This window comes from Lingula anatina, chromosome 2, assembly GCF_051362555.1.
Source record: "Lingula anatina isolate TDL-2025a chromosome 2, LinAna3.0, whole genome shotgun sequence".
NCBI lineage: Eukaryota > Metazoa > Brachiopoda > Lingulata > Lingulida > Lingulidae > Lingula > Lingula anatina.
The window spans coordinates 39906118-39927559 of NC_141768.1; the positions used below are offsets into that span (position 1 = coordinate 39906118).

At 34.4% G+C, this 21442-nt stretch overlaps 3 protein-coding genes across 6 annotated transcripts; 1 reads left to right on the top strand and 2 right to left on the bottom strand.

The window, feature by feature from the left end:
* Nucleotides 1-893: 893 nt before the first annotated feature.
* On the bottom strand, nucleotides 894-5940 carry LOC106173639 (G patch domain-containing protein 2). 3 transcript variants are annotated; one of them, XM_013554834.2, is made up of 8 exons: nucleotides 5791-5940; nucleotides 5008-5044; nucleotides 4165-4858; nucleotides 3868-3932; nucleotides 3436-3638; nucleotides 3124-3168; nucleotides 2779-2926; nucleotides 894-2365 (listed from the first exon to the last, which is right to left on the bottom strand). In XM_013554834.2, the coding sequence occupies exons 3-8, from the start codon at nucleotides 4830-4832 to the stop codon at nucleotides 2163-2165; spliced, it is 1332 nt and encodes a 443-aa protein (XP_013410288.2). In that variant the 5' UTR covers nucleotides 4833-4858; nucleotides 5008-5044; nucleotides 5791-5940; the 3' UTR covers nucleotides 894-2162. The 3 variants fall into 3 exon arrangements, with proteins under 3 accessions (XP_013410288.2, XP_013410287.2, XP_013410289.2); XM_013554833.3 differs by having other exon boundaries at nucleotides 5008-5041; nucleotides 5791-5879; XM_013554835.2 differs by lacking the exon at nucleotides 5008-5044 and having other exon boundaries at nucleotides 5791-5870.
* On the top strand, nucleotides 5887-7364 carry LOC106155748 (uncharacterized). Its single transcript, XM_013530727.2, has 3 exons — nucleotides 5887-5973; nucleotides 6273-6366; nucleotides 6579-7364. Exons 1-3 carry the CDS (start codon nucleotides 5942-5944, stop codon nucleotides 6813-6815), a joined length of 363 nt encoding a protein of 120 aa, XP_013386181.1. The 5' UTR covers nucleotides 5887-5941; the 3' UTR covers nucleotides 6816-7364.
* LOC106155746 (uncharacterized) lies at nucleotides 7117-21300 on the bottom strand. 2 transcript variants are annotated; one of them, XM_087006053.1, is made up of 26 exons: nucleotides 21193-21300; nucleotides 20078-20139; nucleotides 19785-19833; nucleotides 19480-19548; nucleotides 19161-19231; nucleotides 18963-19015; nucleotides 18504-18525; nucleotides 18117-18142; nucleotides 17862-17926; nucleotides 17281-17531; nucleotides 14999-17001; nucleotides 13914-14804; nucleotides 13438-13667; nucleotides 12921-13034; nucleotides 12569-12678; nucleotides 12299-12389; nucleotides 11525-11641; nucleotides 11278-11365; nucleotides 10641-10754; nucleotides 10422-10461; nucleotides 10004-10147; nucleotides 9493-9665; nucleotides 9198-9301; nucleotides 8682-8782; nucleotides 8210-8335; nucleotides 7117-7895 (listed from the first exon to the last, which is right to left on the bottom strand). In XM_087006053.1, exons 2-26 carry the CDS (start codon nucleotides 20110-20112, stop codon nucleotides 7769-7771), a joined length of 5214 nt encoding a protein of 1737 aa, XP_086862179.1. In that variant the 5' UTR covers nucleotides 20113-20139; nucleotides 21193-21300; the 3' UTR covers nucleotides 7117-7768. The 2 variants fall into 2 exon arrangements, with proteins under 2 accessions (XP_086862179.1, XP_086862180.1); XM_087006054.1 differs by lacking the exon at nucleotides 20078-20139 and adding an exon at nucleotides 20211-20287 and having other exon boundaries at nucleotides 21193-21253.
* Nucleotides 21301-21442: the final 142 nt, after the last annotated feature.

Sequence of the window (21442 nt, forward strand, 5' to 3'; positions counted from 1 at the left end):
TTTTTTTTAAAGAGTGGACTACCCCACAGACTCACCCAAAATGTGTTCTAGGGGTTTCTTGTCACTGTACATAGTATCAGTTTGGAATAAATATCAGTAAATAATAAAAAATGATTAGAAAGTTTTTTTCAAAATTAGGAATGGGTGTCTTTCCAGTCTGTAAAAGAGCACATAAGAAAACAGATATTGCCCAGTATGATGTATTTACTTTAAACAAAGTCGAAACAAAGCAAAAAAAAAAAAATAAATAAATAAAATAAAAAAATAAAAAAATTTAAAAAAATAATAATAATATATAAATAAATATATAAAATGAATAAAATAAAATAATTAATTAATCAGTAAATAAAAAATAATAAAATAATGATATTTGCTTCAGCATCATCATTGTGCTATTTAATGAGGGTGTATAGAGTTTAAGTCAAAATTAATAAAAACGGGTTACTCTAAAAATTATTTTACAAAATATGCAGAACCTCATCAAATTGAAAATATATATACTGAGACTATATGGGCTCAAAATGAGTAAAGATGTTTATCTGGATGAGATCAATTTTGTTCGACATGAGAAAAGTAGCACTCCAAGACTTCTTTTTTCTTCAAATACCATCTTTGCTCTAAATGATATTTGCAGAAGTGCATTGATGTGATGGATAATTTTTTTTTCATTTTTGTGAAAGATTGTTCTGTTATAATACAAAAAATTTACATCAACTACTGATCTTTAAAGAAAATGCAACTTCCATACATAATGCATGGTATCTTTAGCTGCAAAGTTACATCCCAGTTGCCACACTTTTGCATGATTCTTTCACGATCTTGTAGAATATGTATTATAAATTTAAATTTCACATTTATTAAGACACCAGTCAAAAACAAAACTTTCCTATACCTCCAGTATATGTAATTTTATTTACATTGTTTTAATCATTATCTTTGTTACAATTTTAATGACTATATTCAGTCATAAGTAAAGTAGAAGAGTTAAGCCAAAGACTGGCTACGACTACAAGCAACACCAGACCTTTCATTTTATTCGAATCATTTGTCACCAACTGTGTTTTTTATTTGCAGACCAAACAAATCTTGCACAATTGGTAAAGATTAATTAGTTTAAATATTGAAATTAATGTAACATTTTTTAAATTTATTTAAATGCAACTTTTCTTATTCCTCTGATCATTTACATAAATCAAGACTGTCATACACATTAAAAGTTACTCCTTGAACCAAATTCTCACAGCCTGCAAGACAATTTAGTTAAAAAGATCAAAGAGGTATCTATAAAATAGACACATTTAACTAAACTAATTTTAATCAATAAAAGTGAACATCTGAATGTTAAATCTGCCTTAATGTACATGTTTAAAAGATGAAACAGTTTTTCAAATAGTAACTATATGAATAGTACTAGACAAATCCAATAAAAGTGATTTTGTTAAAGATTTCAAATTGCAAGTTCACCTTTACAGCCAATAAACATGCAAACAAATTAGAATCCCAACAGACTCACAACTTTCATTAAAACCTTGCATCTTTTTTGAAAAAACGTTGGCATATGTTTATTAACAGAGATTCAACAATGACAAGTCAACATTGAAAAATTTATGGTACATGATTTTATGCTGAATAAAATTACATTCATTTAGCATTGAGCATTGGACCTTCTAAATTCTCTTCATTGAATGAATGAAGGTTCTGAATTCAAGGAGTAAAAAACATAACTGTGCCATTGATTCATTTGCTTTCAAAGAGGGACTATATTTCAGGGCAAGAAATTTCAAAGTTGATTCCAGTTTTGAAAACCAAACACAAATTAGATGTTGATTCAACATTTACTCAACCATTGCATCCATGCTTGGTGTCTACAGATCCTTATATTCAGTTCTAAAGAACAAAGGGACATCACCTGTATATGATAAATTGTATCTACCATAATAAGATAAGTCCATAAACTTTTGATAATAAATAAAAATCAGTGGAAGAAAGTACAGCTTGTTACAATGAAATAACCCATTTCACTAAGGAAGACCAATTCTGATAGATTTTTTCAAATCATATATATATATATATATGTATATATATATATATATATGAGGACAGCATGACAATGATTTTCAGTAAGGTAGCTACAGTGAGCACATCAGATAAAACTGGCAAAATCATTCATCACTTTTTGTTTCTCTTTCATCATCAACATTAGCACCAAGGCCCTGCCTCCGCTGACGTAGATGTGCTGTAATGGGCGTCTGTATTCCACTTCCTGTGGGACCCAATCCTGTCCCTGGGACCCACCCCATGGTCTGTAACATCTTGTTGCCTATGTTGTCCTCTGGGATTGGACTGGCATCACCTCCAACTAAATCTAAAATGGAAAGTATAAGATTTTTCATTTGATTATCCCGAGATGTGAAGCCAATAGGAACATTTAATATATAAAATATATTATATAAAATATCTATTTAATTTAGTTTTAAAGGCCTGGGAACAATTCTGACAGACTGTTTAGATCATCAGGCCAAAGTGATGAGTCACAGCAAATATTACCCTATGTGCAAATGACCAAAAGCATAAAATATCAACAACTCAATAAAACCAGGACATCTGCTTGTCAGTGATTCTGCATTTGTTAACAGTTATGATTAACCCACAAATAAAAAATCCAATTTAATTAGAATACAAATTATTCAAATCATCCTATTAATACAAACAAGGTGATCACTGTCCCCTGTACATCCCCAACCAGGTCCTTTGGACTTTTCTGACTTTATGACAAACCTTCATCAACAGGACTTGTTGGGGGAGTTTTCCTCCTCCTTTTAACGTCCCCAGACTGGTTTGGAGATGCTAACTGCCAGAGCCCGGATGGATCAGATTTCTTCTGGTGTCTGTCTTGGAAGAACTTGTATGCAGTGTATCCTGGCCTCTGAATGTTTATCAAATGTTTAATTCATTGGTTTGTTACACGTTCAAGGAACACAACAAAACTATTTCCCTGGCTACTTCGAAGCATGATTTAAACCTAATGTTCATATAGATTAAGGAGAAAGATTCAAGGATGCATAATATAACTTCCTTCTTGAATTACTGACAAAAAACATTGATTGTGGATCATTTACCTACCCTGTCTTTTAATCTCCTTCTTCCTAGTCTTATTTCTCTGCCATGCTGGAATAAAGAAGTGAGGTCTCTGTATAGTTTTCACTTTAATGTTTGTAAAACAATCACAACCAAACACAAGTCAAAATATAAGTGTCAGTAATCTGTCAGTTGATAAGTTCATGATATTAGACAATTTATACTTTTTAATATCAAATAAGCATTACATGTTAAACTGACAACAAGAATTGTTATCAAGCAGTGCACAATTTGAAAAATCTACCTTTATTCAAATCTTTCAAAACAAATATTCTCATCAAAGTAATTAAAACTTACCAAACCAGCCACCTTCTTTAAGCGAGCCTGGAAACCTCTCCTGGATTCCACAGACATATGGTCCAAACTCCCATTGAGGATTTCCTTGAATTTTTTGTCTTGTGAATCCTCTTCTATCTTCTGTTTTTCCCACCATGGAATAATACCAGGGATCCCACACACAGGGCCAGTCTCATGGAAGAAATCACTCTGTTCATCATCACCTAGAAAAAATATAAAATACAAATGCCTCACTATGGTGAAGACAGTGGTGTAGCAGCTGTCTATTTTTATTTATAAAAACATAATGACATGCCATACCATTTTATCTAAATCAAGAAAGACAAACAGAGCTTCTTGGAAACTAGGACAACCGTGAGGGAGTCCAAAATTAACCTTTTTCAGGTCTGTAAAAACTCTTTGATGTAATAATTAAGAAAACAAACACTTTACCATCTTGTCCTTCTTCATCATAAGTTTCTGGTTCACTGCTGCTCAGAGAACTACTGGTGCTGTCCCTAAAATAAATACGTCATATAAGAAATTTTAAATCACATAATACCAAGCTTTTTTGCATTATCGTAGATTTAATTTTTCAGATATCCATGTGAAATGTGGTCAAGGTATTCTCTTAAGAGATAAAAATATTTTAGATTATTAAGAGTTTAACTGGAACCAATTTAGAAGCACAGGTGGTTATTGATGCGATCATCATGTTTAATGACTGTAAAAAAAAAATCAAATGCTTACTGCCATTTCTCAGTTTCCATTTTATCTCCGCCATCTAAGACATTCTCTTTACTGGCCATTTCTTTAAAACTTCTTTTCTTTGATGCCATCCCACCCTCTTTATCACTATCCATGCTCTTGTCTTTCAGAGATCCTTTTCCTTTCATTCTCTTCTTTCGTGGTTTGTATTCTTGCATAGCAATATCTGAACCAGGGTCAGGATCAACTGCCATTTTGAATTTTCTTCTTCGTCTACTCTGAGCCCTCAGTGGTGATACAGTTTCTGTTACAGAGTCTGATTCTGCTAATGAGATGGCATGTTGGGGTAAAGCCAATGAAGAGAAACGCCTTGCTATGGCCAGATCATCCGAGTCACTTTGCTGAGCAGCGTTCTCCATGTAATCCTTCAAAGCACCATCTAAACTGGATTCAGAGGCCTCAGTCATGTTTCCAAACTCCACATGAAAATTTTGGCTTGTCCTTCGTTTTTTATTCTTGCGTTTCTTGCAAGCTCTTGTCCTGACATAGCCCATAGACATACCATCGTCACTTTTGGCTCTCCTCTCATTCTGTTTGGAACTCTCCTCTAAAGCATTGGTCAGATCTTGGACCAGTTCATCCATCTTGTAAATGTCATATGTGGAGAACACTTGCAAGTTTTCCAGGTCTTTCACGATACTGTTGTCCATTAGAACCTTTCTAAGGCTCTGAAGAACTGAAGAGCAAGACAGCAAACTTGTCAAATGAACAGACCAATATCAGTAAAAAAAACTTTGAAAGGTTTTGGAGAAAAAAAATTGAAAAATTGTTTCAGAGCATTTCTGATGTTTTAAAAATAATCACAAATGATAATTAAATGTCTACCTTTTTATAAGTGCTGGTAATCACCATCAGGGTACTGCTTAAAAGAGAGAAAAAAGATGCAATGCATAAATGACCCTAACATAAAAATTAATGTTTTATTACAAAGTAAACCCAAACCAACCTTTTCAAATTTCAATTGTTACTTTATTCAGTCATAAATAAAATAACAAATGAAATGTTTCATACTACATAAGACTACTAAATAAAAAAAATAATAATATTAAATAATGATAATCATTATTACATTGAAACTAAATTACATATACATGTTCTTGTTTACGATTAAATGTACAAAATAAGAATCTGATACATCAGCTGTACATAAGGCGGTATTAGTTAATAATATTAGATAAAGGGCCAGTCCAATGAGTGGTGGCTTGGCAATAAAATCAAGCGTCTGCTTCGCTCAGCCTTCATGCTAATTAATATACCTATATCAACTGTTTTCCTTCAACTTGAAACAAAAAGTTAATTCAATGTGATCACAAAAGTACATCAAAACAATTGTCATGAGAGAAGCAGGAGTTTAAACAACCACTAAATCACTACCGTTGCGATATCAGCGTAAAATGAAACTTCGGTGCTTTGAATTTTGTACATGCTCGCCAGTCACCGTGCGATACAGTACAGTAGCTTGTACAAGTTGTAGCATGTCCAATCTGACGTCCATGTTCATTACGTGATTAAAAACGATCGTAAGAAAACACGCATTTTGTAGAATCATAAATGCGTTGGTTCTCATCTTTCAACTTTACACACAGTCTAGAATCGATTTATACTTACCTTATCAAGTTGAAAATGGACTTTAAATGTGACATTTCGAGAAAGCTGCAAGAGCACTCGCCATGTTTGTTGTTATCTCGAATGTTCTCGCGAGAATGCACATGTATAAAGTGCTCCACTTCCCGGTGCGTCACAACAAACAGAACAAGCAATGGATAGGTTTGGACGTTCTCAAGTGACCAGGTAAGATAATATTATGAACTGTGACAATTTTGAGACAAAGTCAGATTTGAAAAAAATCATATCGACTTAGCACAAGTGTACTGTGGTCAGCCCTTGTTATATTTAATCAAATTTACAAACTATAAAGTGCAATGATCATACTTGGTAACCAAGGACGCACAGGTGCTATATACAGGTGAGATAGAGAAAAATAAACTACAGGGTCATTCTTCACAAATTTCGATTGGTACCATTCAGAGTTTCTGAATATGGAAGACATAAATAATTGTTACTTATACTGTAATCATATATGGTTTCAGGGTCCCTGCGTACTCCAGGAATCACCCAATTATTCCCCGGTTGTATGTACCAGAATGGAAGACAGATATGAAAAACAGAAAACTCATCATCCAGGTACTTTTCTTAGATTTTAAGAAAATAATATTAACCTTTTTTTGTGAGAGAAGAGAGAGAGAATTTTATTTCTTAGAAGTTATATTGAAGTCATTTGACAACATTTGTGTGTACTGTGTGTGATAAAGATAATGCCGGTTTCTCCACCCCACCAACTTCTAAACTTTGAAAGGCAATTTCTTAAATAAATACAATGTTTTTTAATACCTTAGAATGCTGAGCTTGGGGGAGTACCACACCATGAACATGATGAGAATCTGTACCTAGAGAAGAGGGAACAAATGTCATATAATGTAGAGCCTAGACACAGAATTAATCAAAGGTATCAACTTCCTTCGCGAGCTCAACTATTACGACCAGATTTCCACCACGAGACTTCTCGATACCAAAGTGAACTGATGATGAGAAGGGATGCCCCACCAACTAAGCTCGATGTTGATTACAACTGAACTTGTTGCATTCCTCATGACATTTCTGATTAATTAGATGATTGGTTTTACTCCCAGACAGTATCAGTGGGATGCCTAAACACTCCTTTGCTTTGGAAACGATAAAACATTTTGACAATCGTTTGGAAATTTATCAGCAGTGGAAGCAAAGCATTTCACTTTAACACCAGCAGAAAAACTTTACTATGTGGCAGAGAGGATTCTGCACATATATTAATCAATATTTGCTCCTGTGTTTACAAGTATTTGTTATTGATGCTGTTAAGTAAACAAACCAAATGTTCAATCATAAAATCAATAATCTGTTTGAAGAAATATAATTTATTTCAAGTTAAAGTACCAAACATGTGATGGAAGTGTAATATATAGATATAAATGTATGTACAATATATTTTTGAACAAGGCAAATATTTGCTGATAAAAATCATCATATAAGGATTCATTTGACAGGCAAATATATTTCAATTTTAAATCATGGATATTTTACAAGCAAGGCCATCAAGGTTTATCCTGAACAAATGTCACATTAATAAACTCTTCATTCCATCATTTACTAGTTGTATTGTACTGACTGACTTGGTATGATATATATAGAAGACAAACAAACTATATAAATTACACAGGCACAACAATTACTTTTATAATGGTAGACATGTTCTACTATACAAACAGTTTCATAAATTGTACTTTACGCCTCAAATGTAAAATTATTTCACACAAACTTCTAAATGTAATTTGAGAAAACAAAATCTGAACTATGGTATTTTACTGGGCTATATAATAATAAAAGCTCGTGCTCCATGAAAACATCCACACCAATAACTTATATTTAATTTGATCAGTAAAATATACAAGATACAAAGTGGCAAAAGGCATATACGTATTTTTCATTTCTGCATCAAATCGATATCAATCTGACATTCGTTCTTTCAGCAAAGACCAAATGCACAAAATCAGTCAAAGTTGTCAGTCTTTCTTGAAACACGTTGGTCCAAGAACTTGTCCAATGCATCTACTGCACGAGACAGATAACCTATCCCCAGTTTTTGGTTTCCTATAATTTGGGACACTTCTTCTTGTCTGAAAATAAAACGTAGCTTTCATTATAACCAACCAAACATCATATTGAGGTTAGAAACTAGTGCAAGCTAGCCATTATACACATGTAGATATACTCTTTCAAAAAGCCAATTGAAAATAAAAGTCATTTTATCATAAAATGGTGTATTACAAATCTATAGCAATGAATAAAAAGATTTGAATCTTTTTTTATTTCTTGACACTTTGTTAATGTTTTGAGCCCATACAAATGATTCTAATAAGTAAAAATTTAAAAATGCATCTCTTGTCTGACCTCTGTTGTAGGAAAAAGTTCCAGGAAAGACAAAACATACCTTATATCCCCTATGCAGTGTTTAAAGTTCCATTCCACTGGCGTGTAGGGATACTTCCCAGGTTTCAGATGGAATGTCAGCACAAACTTACAAAAGGCATCAAGGTGTGAGAACTCAATAGTTACACTGTAAAAAGGAAGATGAGCATCCATTATCATTTTATTAATGAGCATATATGCTTAAAACCATTTTCAAGTAGAAAAAATGTTAAGGGTATTGGTACAAAAATGGTTTAGTAAAACAGATTTTGGTTTTTCTCTTGTTGCCAAGTGTCAGCTTCAGTTTTCACCTTTTGTATTAATTCAAAAAATGCATGGCCTTTTTCTTGGAATTTTGTTTGAAAAAATGAAGGTCATATTTCTCTGTTCTGAGCCTTTAAGTACTTCTTAAAACTGATTTAGTTATAATGCTTCAAAACTAACAACTTTAAATATAAATAAATTACTTCTGAGAAGAGACATTCTGCCATTACCTTGTCTCTGCTACTTTAACTACGTGTGTCAGTTGTATCCTCTCTACTTCAGCTGACAAAATACGGGCTCCAGTTACCACCTCTGATACACTTCTCATCATCTAAAATAATAAACAACCATACACTGATACAGCACAAGACATGTCCCAGTAGTATAAGGCAATGTCCTATTGTACACATGAAATGACCATTAAAACAAGGAACTAAATGATGTCATAACTGCAAAGTTCCCATCCTTTAACATAAGCTTCACAAATAAGTTGATCAGGGCACTCACGCACACAGAAACCCCTGCACTATGATTGCATTTATATTAAAAGAAAAAAAAACAACTCAATCTTTGTGCGCATTACATCAATTGATCCACAGTACTGGCATGCAATCTGCATGTGTACTGTACATACAGCAAATACTTAAATACCACAACTTTGACGAGAAATTCACCAGATTTCCAAAGGACCATTTTGTCAACATGCTAAAGCAGGTATCAAATTGTGTTAAGGCTGCATATTTTACCTGTGGCAAATGCTCTGTAGTAGGGAACGTCTTAATCAACTCCTCATCCCTGATAGTCCTCAGGATCATTGCATGGGCCAGATGTGCATAGCAGGCTACATCATCTAAAGCAGAGGGCATGTGATTATAAGAAAAGAATGTTTTATTTTAAACATTATTAAACAAAATTGATTTAAGTCACTGACACTTTTTTTAAAGACAACTCAAAATTGCAGTTTCGTAGAAAATTATGACCTTCCCCATAATAGGAGTCCACAATCTAAGAAATTTTCTGCCTAAAAACTAGCAAACACACCTCCCAACTTTGAAGTAAACTGGACATCTGCAATGTTCCTGTGCTCAGTGCTGCCCCCTGTGACTGGGTCACATGTCTTTGTTCCATAATTTACAGTCATCAGCAAAGAGTCGTATAACCAAGAAAACTTGGCTCTGTAGTCATCAATGTCTTCAATGATCCATTCATTTAGCCTGTGGAAAAAACATTGAAAAACATACAACAATACTTATATACAAAACAGATACCATCAGTATTAATATTCACAAAAAAATATCTGTAAAGTGATAGGTACATACATAATTACCAAAAGTATCTAACAAGAAAAACATACTATGACACCATACAGAAACTGAATGCTCTGAAAATAAGAGTATGATCTTCTATAATATAAAATTGTCTCTGTATTTTATTTTTATATATTTGTAAAATTGGCTTCACTTCTCAGTTTTAACAAGATCCTTAAAAAAATAATTTTATATTTTGCATTTTTTTTGTTAATCATTGACTTGAGCATGATTAAAAGAACCACCTCTGCATTCTGTCAAGGCATTGGGACTTGGCCAGCAAGTCTTCACTGGTTGAGCAAGGAACCATCATTTCCTTCTTCTCCAATCTAATTCTTCCAAGCTCTTTGTGCATGACATCATACTCCAACTCTAGTGCATCCTTTTTCCTGGCAAAAGTGATATAAACATTGCTAATTATCAACTTAAAGACAAAATAAAGTTAAAAACTGCAAAAGACATCCTTTTAAAGAATGTGTATATATATCTTCATTCTGAGCAATACATTTTTTTGTCCACTTACTCTTTGGGCACATTGAACTTGTGCAGATGCAGTGGCCATTAACTATATAAATTTTAAATATTTCATTGGTATTTGGTGTGGGGTCAGTTAATATAGAAGACTGTGAATAGTGTCACAAATACCAGATCATCAGAACTTACTTGGTGATCTCATTCACTTCCATTTGCTTTTCCTCCAAAACTAAAAAGAGAAATAGAACAAGCAGCACTTAATAGTTGTAACATGGAAATTACCATAAGCTTCTTCATTACTGTTTACAAGTTACACATTAACCATGATATTGTTGTTCTTATGACAGTGAATTGTAGATCTACTTTCCCCTACCTCATGCAATTTCATGAAAGTTGACACATGCTTACCTTGTTTTTCAACATTGAGATTTCCAACAATATCTACATACTGCTGAATATCTTGTTCGTCTGGTAATTGAAGATTTTCACTTGCTCTCAGCTGCTCCGTTATGTATGCATCAACTGGAATACAAAGTGTAACAAAGTTATTCAGGATTCATGTAGTTAATGACATGACACGGAAGTGAACTGCCATGAAATGTACATTTTCACCTTAGTGCAAGCGCTTCTGCAGACTAAGGCCATATTCAGAAGAGTGGACTAACTAGTCCGCAGGTCAAATATGGCAACCCACTAAAAACCTTGCCGTCTAATCCACTAACAGACACTGAATAGATTCCCCTTGGGGGAAATGGGATGGCCATATTGGACACGCAGACTAGTTAGTCCACTCTTCTGAATGCAGCCAAAGTGAGTGGCTATTACAGCTCCTCTTATATCAAAATTCTAATAAAATATTCAAGATCAACAACTGGGTGTGAATTTGTAAACACTCAGGATGACAATTAAAAAAAAAAAAAAAAAAAAAAACATGTAAGGATAACAGCACTCTTTCACATTAACTGGGAGTTTTACATGTCAATCTTACAGAACATTACTGCTAAACCAACTGCAATTTAAACAGGCAATGTTACCCAGCCCTTACCTTCATTTAGCTTTACCCGTTGCTCATCCAAAGAAGTGCAAGCTTCTTCAAGTTCTGACAAACAGCTCTGTATGCTATCTTCTTCTTCCTGTCACGTAAAATGAAATCTCAGAATAAAGGGTTTATATATAAAATTTCATCTTTGAAAAAAATTAACAATTCAGCCAAAAAAATGTAAATCAAACTCTTGGTCAGTACTTCATGGTAAAACTTACTTATAAGAGAGATGGTCTGGAAAAAAACTGACCTGAAGAGCTTCAAGAATTGTCTTAACTGCTTTCCCTTTCCACTGCTTAAACTTGGCCTTGGAATTTTTGCGACAAGCCAATACCAAAGCCCTGATCTTTGACTTCAGTTCCTTCATCTAAAATGACAATTTGAAATATTATCTTCAGTAATATCATCATATCTGTGACAATTATAAGACATTATGAATAAGTATGCTACAGGATCAGAGAGGCATAGCCAGCTCCATGGTATGGGCCACCAGCTAGATAAGCACAACATTTGGTTGATAGCTCAACAAACAGCAATTCTAGAAAAACCAGCAAATTGGTTATTTGTCAGAAATGGTTACTTTCCATATAAAAAAAAATATGTGGGCAATGCAAGATAATTATGAAACAGTTACCTCAAGAAATAAATTAATGAAATTGCAAGCAGCTTCATACCACTAACTATTTTAACCATAATATAATAAATTTTCTAATTTCTGAGAAATGATGAAGCAAACACAAAAACAATAAACTGTTCATAAACTGTTTCAATTTAAGGCCTTTAACAGTTGTAACTTGTAAGACCAATGAACAAACACAACAGCATGAATTCAAGGGTTTTTGTACTTTATGAGCACCCAATTACTTCATGCCAAAACAACAAGACACAGGAGCAGGTACCATGCCCAGTGGTACATTTTATCTACCAATCATGGACTAGTTACAAAGCTCTGTAATCTTATCTTTCAAATTCAAAGATACAGAAGTATCATACAGTAAGTGAAGACTAATTACTTTCCTCTTACCTCTTCTTTTGATGCAACTCTCACTTCCTCGAATATTTCAGGATTGTTTTTATTTAATCTTTCTTCAACTTGAGCAACAGTACTTCTTAGCCTAAAAACAAACGGATATTTTCATACCTATGAAGAAATACATAGTTTGCTCATTGTACAATAATTTTCCTCATCTTTTGGGTATATTAGCAAAAATCTACTAATATCCATTCTGTTTGTTAACACAGACCATAGAATATCATCTCAATTATCTAATTTCCTTACCATGAAAACACTTACTTTTCTATATGCTGTGTCAACCAATTACATGCCCAATCCATGGTTTCTAATTCTGGCTGCACAATCATCCCCAGTTCCAGATACTCTTGCAGACTTTCAGGGGGTGCCATCTAAAACACAAAATACCCCAGCTGCAACTATTTACATGACGCCTGGTGTGAGTCTTTAAATTAACATAAGAAGACATGGACCGAAATAATACAGAAATATCACATCACAGTCACATGGCATTTATTACAATAAATCACCATTTATAAAGTTCCCAAGCAAGCAGGATGGACATGTCTATTTCCGCTGAACTAATGTGCTGTACTTATTAACAAGTATATGCAGACCAGAAATGAAGACTTACAGAGACTGGTGCCATGGTGCTCCTCCTGGTGCTTTTGGTACAAAATGTCACCCCACACATCATCATCAAATCCTCCACTGTGATCTTGCCATCCACAGATGACACTGCCATAGACTATAAAACAAAGACAGGTTCCAAATATCAAGTCATTATGATTATTATCATGTTGTGCTTGTTTCATGATAAGAGAAGGGTTCAGGTGTACCATTTGGGAAAAAAAATGAGATTGTGATAATAAGCTCCAGGCAAAATTCAAACTAGCCACTTTCAAAATACATCATCTGAATAAGGGGGTAAATCATATTTTTTATGCTGCTTTTGTTCAAAAAGTTATCTTTGTCATCATCAGCAATAGTTAATACTACTGTTAATACTTCCAATCAAATGTTATCCACAGCAGATTGGGTGTATCTTCATGAAAAACATTAATTCTGTAATTCAATCAAAATCAAAATAATATAGTGCCAAATGCCATACACTTTGAACTAAACACCACATAGCAAACTGACAATGTTACCTGCTCTGCTTTCTCGTCAATAACTGACAGCATAGATGTCTTGGACAAAGTCATCTGAAGTTGTTCGGTGTCACTACCTGAAGAATAGCTGCTTTTGGAAAAGGAGTGAGCATTTTCTGACACTGTATTTTGCATTTCTTCAGTGTGGTCCATGTCAGGTATGGATTCTTCAAGGATGCCAAATTCTGAGGTTGAGGATGTGGGTGGCTTACTGGCTGGTTCACTGTATTCTAAAACAAAGATCTACCATCTTACATGTGAACATTACACAAAAAACTGAATTGCAAATGTATTACGGATGAAAGATTTAAAAATTAACAATTTTTTTTTTACAGTGAATCATGCACATGTTATTAAAACCAATAATTTGGAGTTGGATCAATCTAGGTAGACCGATAGTTTCAATAGGAATGAGCCCTAAAGCAAGACTGAAAACACTTTTCCCATTGTATTATATGTTTGAGTAGCTGACTCACCTGTAAGTACGTCCCCCATTGTACACAGTTTCTGTATAGTATAGGTTCCTCCCTGGCCATCTGTGGGTGTGACAGACCTGCTCCTAGCTTCAATCTCCCCTTGCACTGAACATGTGCCCCTTGTAGAGCTGCCATCTGAGGAAAATTCCCTGGAAGACATTTCCCTCTGTGGATGAGAGGGTGAGGTATAAGACTGGCCTTCAAGTTGCTCTCTCTGGGATACATTACTTTTGTTTACATTGTCTCTGTGTGACATGGACTTCTCTGCAGGTTCCTTCTGTCCATCATCTTGTTCCAAGCCTTGGCTGCTCTTGTTCCCTACACAAGAGGTCAACTCCATGCAACCAGTCTGCTCTGCAAGTGGATTAAACTTTGTGTGGCTGTCAGCTTCCAAGCCTTCAGGTGCAGGACTGTCAACCTCCCCAATACATGTTGTAAAGTCCATGTTATTTGTTAATTGACAATTGCTGTTGATAACAATTGTTGCATCACTTTTGTTATCCATAGTGGTTGGCATCCTGTCAGCTTCTTCAGATGAAGAATTGCAATCTGGGCTTTGGCTTGTCTTGCAGGGAGGACTGTTAACTTCAATATTACCAACACAAGTTGTGAAGTCCATTCCTTTGGTTGTATGTTTTGTCGCGTCTGCCATGGAGTTTGTAGTTTTGAATGAAATGGAATCATCATCATCTTCATAATCACCTTCTGGGTTGCTGTTTGGGTCAAAAACAACTGTTTTGTCATCAGCTGAAGGTGCTGAGGGTTTGGTGGCAAATGAACCTTTGAGCTCTTCCACACTCACAGTGAATTCCATCTCACTATTCTCTTCTGCTGACCCTGAGGTCACCATTCCCTCAATCTCCTTGCTCTCTCTTCCAGGAAGAACCAAACCTGAAGATTAAGCAAAGATGAACAAGCTATGCACAGAGCACAATCAAAACAATCCTTTCAGACAAATAAATGAACACACGTGAAGAAAAAATTTCATAAGGTAGATTTTCATAATAATAATAATAATAAAACATAGATTTCTAAGTTGATGAATTAAAGGTGTCATGAAAAAGATCCACAAGTAAAAAGCTCACCTGTCACAACAGTCATTTCCATATCTTCTTCCCCTGTAGAACTAAAATGGATTGTCTTGTCTGTCTCATGTCTGTGTACATCCGTAGACTCAGTTAATTTCACTGCTGCCCTCTTTCCAGGCGAGGTGTTTACACTGAAGTTCTCTTCCATTTTACTTTGGTTCGATGTTGTTTTTCGTCCCTGTACTGAATTCAAACCTAAACTCAAACTGCCCACACATGTTGTGAATTCCATGTCTGCACCCGTTTTAGCATGACTAAAAATAGTGGTTGATTCTAACCTGACTTCCTCTGATGACACGCCCATACTGGAACTTCCAATACAAGTAGTGAACTCCATATCCCCCAAAGTTTTGTTATGGCTAAATATCTCTGTCCTTTCTGCTTCAGTTTCCTGTGCTTTCAAAGCAATACTGGGGCCACCAATGCAAGCTGTAAATTCCATATCTTCACCTAATTTACTTTGTGCAACAATCTTTGTCTTTTCTGCTTTTGTTTCATTTGCTGCTAATCCAAGGCCGGTACTGTTAATACAAGTTGTAAATTCCATGTCTGCTCCAGTTTTATCTTCGTTGAAAATCTTGGTCTTTTCTGCATGTGCTTCATTTGCTGCTAATCCAAGACCGGTACTGTTAATACAAGTTGTAAATTCCATGTCTGCTCCAGTTTTATCTTGGTTGAAAATCTTGGTCTTTTCTGCTTGCGTTTCAGTTGCTATCAATCCAGGACTAGCATTGTTAATGCAAGTTGTAAATTCCATGTCTGCTCCAGTTTTATCTTGGTTGAAAATCTTGGTCTTTTCTGCTTGTGTTTCATTTGCTGCTAATCCAAGGCCTGTACTGTTAATACAAGTTGTAAATTCCATGTCTGCTGCAGTTTTATCTTGGTTGAAAATCTTGGTCTTTTCTGCTTGTGTTTCATTTGCTATTAATCCAGGACTGGCATTGTCAATACAAGTTGTAAATTCCATGTCTGCTCCAGTTTTATCTTGGTTGAAAATCTTGGTCTTTTCTGCTTGCACTTCCTTGCACATCAGGCCAACACCGGTGCTGCCAATACATGTTGTGAAGTCCATATACGCTTCTGTATCAGTATGACTGAAAAGATTTGTCTTATCATGTCCCTGGGCATCTTTACCTGAGAGCAATTGCTTTGCACCCGTTACACTTGCCTTTATATCCCTACCTGCAGCTAACTGACTGAAGGTTCCAGTTTTAACTGGACCCTGAAGTCCAAGAGAAGGATCAGTCATGCAAGCAGTGAAGTCCATGTCCTCTCCAACTTCATCTTTGTCATTGAAGATCTGGGTCTTGTCTGAGTCATGTGCTTCTTCCAGCAGATGATGTCTTTTTCTTGCAGATGATGTCTTCATTGTGACTAAACCTCTTCCCTGAATCTGGCTCAAGAAGTCCTTTGAATCTATTGTTCTCAAGACTGGACTTTTCTCAATCTGTTTAAAATCAGGAAAATTGTAAGTATTTTGACAAGTGGCTGAATCCACTGCAACTGTGTTTTCCTGAGATTTCAAGGGTTCAGACTCAGCCAAAGGTCCACCTACACATGCAGTGAAGTCCATGTCCTCTCCAGGTATTTCTTGGTTGTTGAATATCTGTGTCTTGTCTTTTTCTGACTTTTTATCTACAAATGTTGTTTTGGGTGCACCCAGCCCTCCTCCTTTAAGCTGGTTCAGGAAATCTCCAGAATCCACTTTTCTCACAACTGGACTTTCCTCCACCCGTTCTTTACCTGAAGCTTGGATCCCACCATGACAAACAGTAAAATCCATATCCCCCATGTTGCCCGACTGGAACAGCTGGGTCTGATCTGGCTGGCTGCTGACATACTCCCTGTGTTCCAAGCCCTCACTTAATGGAGACTGGTACTTGTTCAGGGACGTGTTCAGCACAGTCTTCACATCACTTTCATTGTCAATGTCATATACGCCATGATACATCTTTTGGGGTGAAAAGGTTTTCTCTGGGACAAACAGCTTACTGGCAAGACTGTAAATGTGACAAAGTTCATATTAAGTACTTTAATACTTTAATATTTCAAAACAACATTTTTTTTTACAAAAGTGGAATTTCTTTTTAAACCAGACATTTTCACAAATATCTTCACTGTAACAAACTATCAAAACAACAAATAGTGAGATAATTTTTTTGTCAATACACAGACCATGTTTCAAGGAACTCAATGCATCAAACAAGTTACTAAAATAAAAAAGGTACCAACATAAAATATAAAACTTAAAACGACTGCAAATATGAGTATATAACTACCTTGGCTGCGACCCAGTCATCAATGTTTTCAAGAATCCAGAGGCATCTATCTTCTCTTCTGGTGACATACCCTTTTCACCAAAGTCGTCACCTATTGGCTCATGAAGAAAGCTTTCATTCTCGGCCATAATCTTCCCATAGCACTGGGTCATGTCCATAGTGATGCTCACGTGGGTGGTCTGATTGTGCAGGCCAGTGACGTGATCCAGGCTCTCGTTGGATACGTTTGGCAATGGGTGTTCGTACACTGACTGAAATGGAAAAACTTATTCATAACTAACTTATTTTTCTTCCATCACTGCAATTAATGTCAGATTATTTTTAAAAAGTTGTGAAATTTCATTGATAACTGTTCCTGCATTTTTGCAGCACCTTGGAAAACTATAGGGTGCAAGTGATTATTTTTGTGCTTGAACTTAAAAGTACCCTAAAATGCACTATTTTCTCTCTTGAACAGAGCAAAAGTTGTGGAACAGTTATCAATGAAATTTCACAACTTTTTAAGAATAATCTCTTCTTACAATCTCTTAGCTACATCATGCATGCTGACAAAAAAATATATCCAAAAGTGCACAACTTGCCTCCAATGATGTGGTGTCCAAAGGTATGTCATTCTTGATTTGGCCAGTCAACAGGAAGTCCAGACCTGTTCACAAAAATCAAACAAAATGTATCTTTAGAGAAACTTTTAGCGACTTCTACAAAACAGGTTGCTGTAAATCAATTTTATTTCCAGATGGAAATTATGTTAAACTATTTAAACGTCAATTTATAAAGAAAACCGTTTGCATGACAGGTACACTTTCTCTGATGAAATTAAAGGAAAAAAGACTTACCACTTGGAACAGCATCATTTTCATTGCTGAAATAATCGATCAGAATGATAGACTAGTGGATGTTTTAAAAGCAGCAAATTCATCACACGTTCTATATTATCTGCTACTATCACAGCACCGTACATGCTTTGCTTCTAAACTATCAACTCAAAAATTAAAATTATCAATAGGTAACACACATTTTGCATTATTTTACAAATTCCAAGATTTTGTATCAAATAAAAACTACTTGATATATATATATATATATAACTCAACCTTTAATATGTCCACATCCTTATTATGATAATGGATATACATCATTAAGAAAAATTAACATCTTAAAAGCAAGTAATTTAAAATGAAACATGGCTTCACATTTAATTTTATATATAGTGTAAAACTCACCTCTGTCCTGCTTGGTCAGCATCTAAAATTTTAAAGGTGAAGGTATATATCTGATGGAATTTCTCATCATATTCTTATCAATTCAAAAATTGATCATGAATATGCAGGCAAATTACTCATTAAACGGTATTTATTTAAAAAAGGGTTCATGTTAGAATATCAAGGGCTGACTAAAGCTGACACGCGAATCTAACAGGCGTGTGTGCGTGTGTGTGTGCATGTGTTTGAGTGATTGGGGGGGGGCTGAAAATTGACAGTGCTGTGCAATTATCCCAAAAAAAGTTAAAAACAAAATAAAAAACAAAGTTAAAAAACCTAAAACATCACATCCTTGATCTTAGATAAAAAGTCAACCATTGTGCATTCCATTCAAAACAAAGCATGCTTATCAAAATATGACAGGTATTCTAATATTTCTACTCACAGGAATTCATTGCCTGTTAAATGTTAGTGACATACCTTGTTTTTGCAGAGCTGAAGACTGCAGGAAGGCTGTGTCCTTCACGAACTCTCTACAATTTTCAAAATGTAAAACATTAAAACATGCTCATCATTACAGAATCCAATCAATTTCTTTGCTTACTTTAACAACATGCACAGCCAATATTTTAAGAAGAAACCAAACTTTGAAATAAATATCTGGGCCTAATAACTTACTTGACTTGATATGTGTCAGCAAAGCTAACTCGTCTAGACTTGATCTTTCTTGTGTTGTCATCATCGTCACTCTGGACAGAAATAAAATTGATTCCCATAAGAAGTACAATTAAATTATTTACCATAATGTTGGACATTCAAAAAACAATAAAAAAAATGCATCTTTGGTTGCATGAAACCATTTATATTATGTCAAAATTTATGTACTAATATTTCTCCAGGCTGAGAAGACAATGAGACATTTTTCCTAACTTAATGTATGCATATAAATAATCTATATTTAATTTTAGAAATACTTACTACTTTACAGTTACCATACCTTTTTCTGACTGTTAGGGTCGAGATCACACAAGGCCCCTCTGCTTGGAGACTTGCTAACTTTGAGAATCTATTTAGTTATAAAACAAAATGGGATTTAGAGCACATCCTTTCAAAAAGAATTACATCAAAATTTACAACCTGATGGAAAATTTGATTTCATCTTGTAATAAAACTCCCAAATAAAATTTGTAAAATTAAATTAAGAATGATATAAAAATACCAACTGTGCAGTAAAAAGTCATCTGTGATCTTGATGTTTATCAAAAATAAAAGATGCAAGTTCCCTTCTTGCAATATACTCACTGATGACCGTCTGTGTGATGACTTCCTTTTCATACCTCTAGCCTGACCACTGTAAAAGGCAAATATAACACTTGTTAGTACATACTTCTTTTTGTGGACACACAGAGAAAATATACCATGCAAAGCAAGTCTAAATTATTTTTCTACATGAGTTTCATCAGATTTCTGTTAGAGTCAAAGTCCATCCGTAAAATAGATTTTGTTTTTTTCAAAAACAAGAAAACATGAAACATGAAAAAATGATCAGTTATAGACAAGATTTAAACTCATATTTAGTTTTATTAATATAAAACCTTAATGTTTCATTTTCTGTTCCTTGAAAGACCATCTCTTGCGTCAGTGATGTCACTGATTTCTGGAAAAAAGTTACCATAAAAAATTAAGTTATAGGAAAATACTTGACAAATAAAATTGACGATTCTTAACTTATATACAGCAAAGCCCACGGCACTTTTGGTTGGTTTTGCAGCATTGTGATGAGAAGTAATCTCGATGGTCAACTGCTAAATATACAAGTGCATTTTCATCAGCTGAACTTCAGTCATACTAAAATGTGCAACACAGTGCAATATATAGGCCAATACAATGCAATACAATGGGGGAAAAAAGACTCAACATAGTATAAACCAAGGAAAGGATCATTTAAAAGCAAATAGGATTATATTAAAGCCTGTACCTCTTCTGGGAGTTTTCAAACATGGTGAACCCCAAATTCATAAACAAATCATAAGAATTTGTAAAGTTTTGTCAATGATATCAATTATCTAGCAATATATTTCGCCTTTATATAATTCTTTTTCTTTTGAATGACCATTTCCTCGGTAAACTTGCATTCGAAGTAGTTTCTTTTAGTGCATTGCACTGTGTTGACCTAATAGTATGAACTGCTGAACTTGAGGAAAGGTTGCAAAACTTAAAAAGTCAATAAAATGGAATCAAAACCTCAAGCCAAGACATTACAAAATTCCTCATTCTTTTCAACCAATGAATCTTGCAAATGCTTAATTTTACAAAGTTTGTATTGTAATTTTTCTTGTGGAAGGATTCAGTCTATTATTATATTATTTGATGCATTTATTAAGTGACATTTCCCAAAAGAGGTTCTGATCAAAAATCAAAACAACCATATTAGGCGTTTTTTCTGATCTTATTTTTCAAGCCTTGAGATTTTATTGTAGCTCTAAATATGGTCATTGCATGTAAAAAAAAATTTGATTTATCTGCACAGTGGTGTGCACTGTTCTTAATGACTGAAAGTGAAACTACAGTGTGAAACAAAATGTTTGGAAAGGGTACCACAAAAACACAATATTTTGTGCCTTAAATTAGAATTAAATTACTATTTTTTCAAAACTTAACATACACACAACAAAGAAATTGGCTATCTCTTCATATGTAAAAAACCTACCGACAAATCTTCTTTATAAGCTCATGAAAACATTAAGTAAATGCTATACAAATTCAAACGGTTGTGTTTAAAATGGCCGCTTCGCCAATGAGTCTGCGCAGTAGCATGTTTTTGAAGTAAATAAGTTTTTACTCTGTTATTTCTCAAATTACTTTAATTTTGTTGAAATATGTAAGTTTTATATCTACTACCATACATTTATATTGTTTATTAAATTTCAAGGAAATAACTTGGTCTTCTTTTTGTCAAA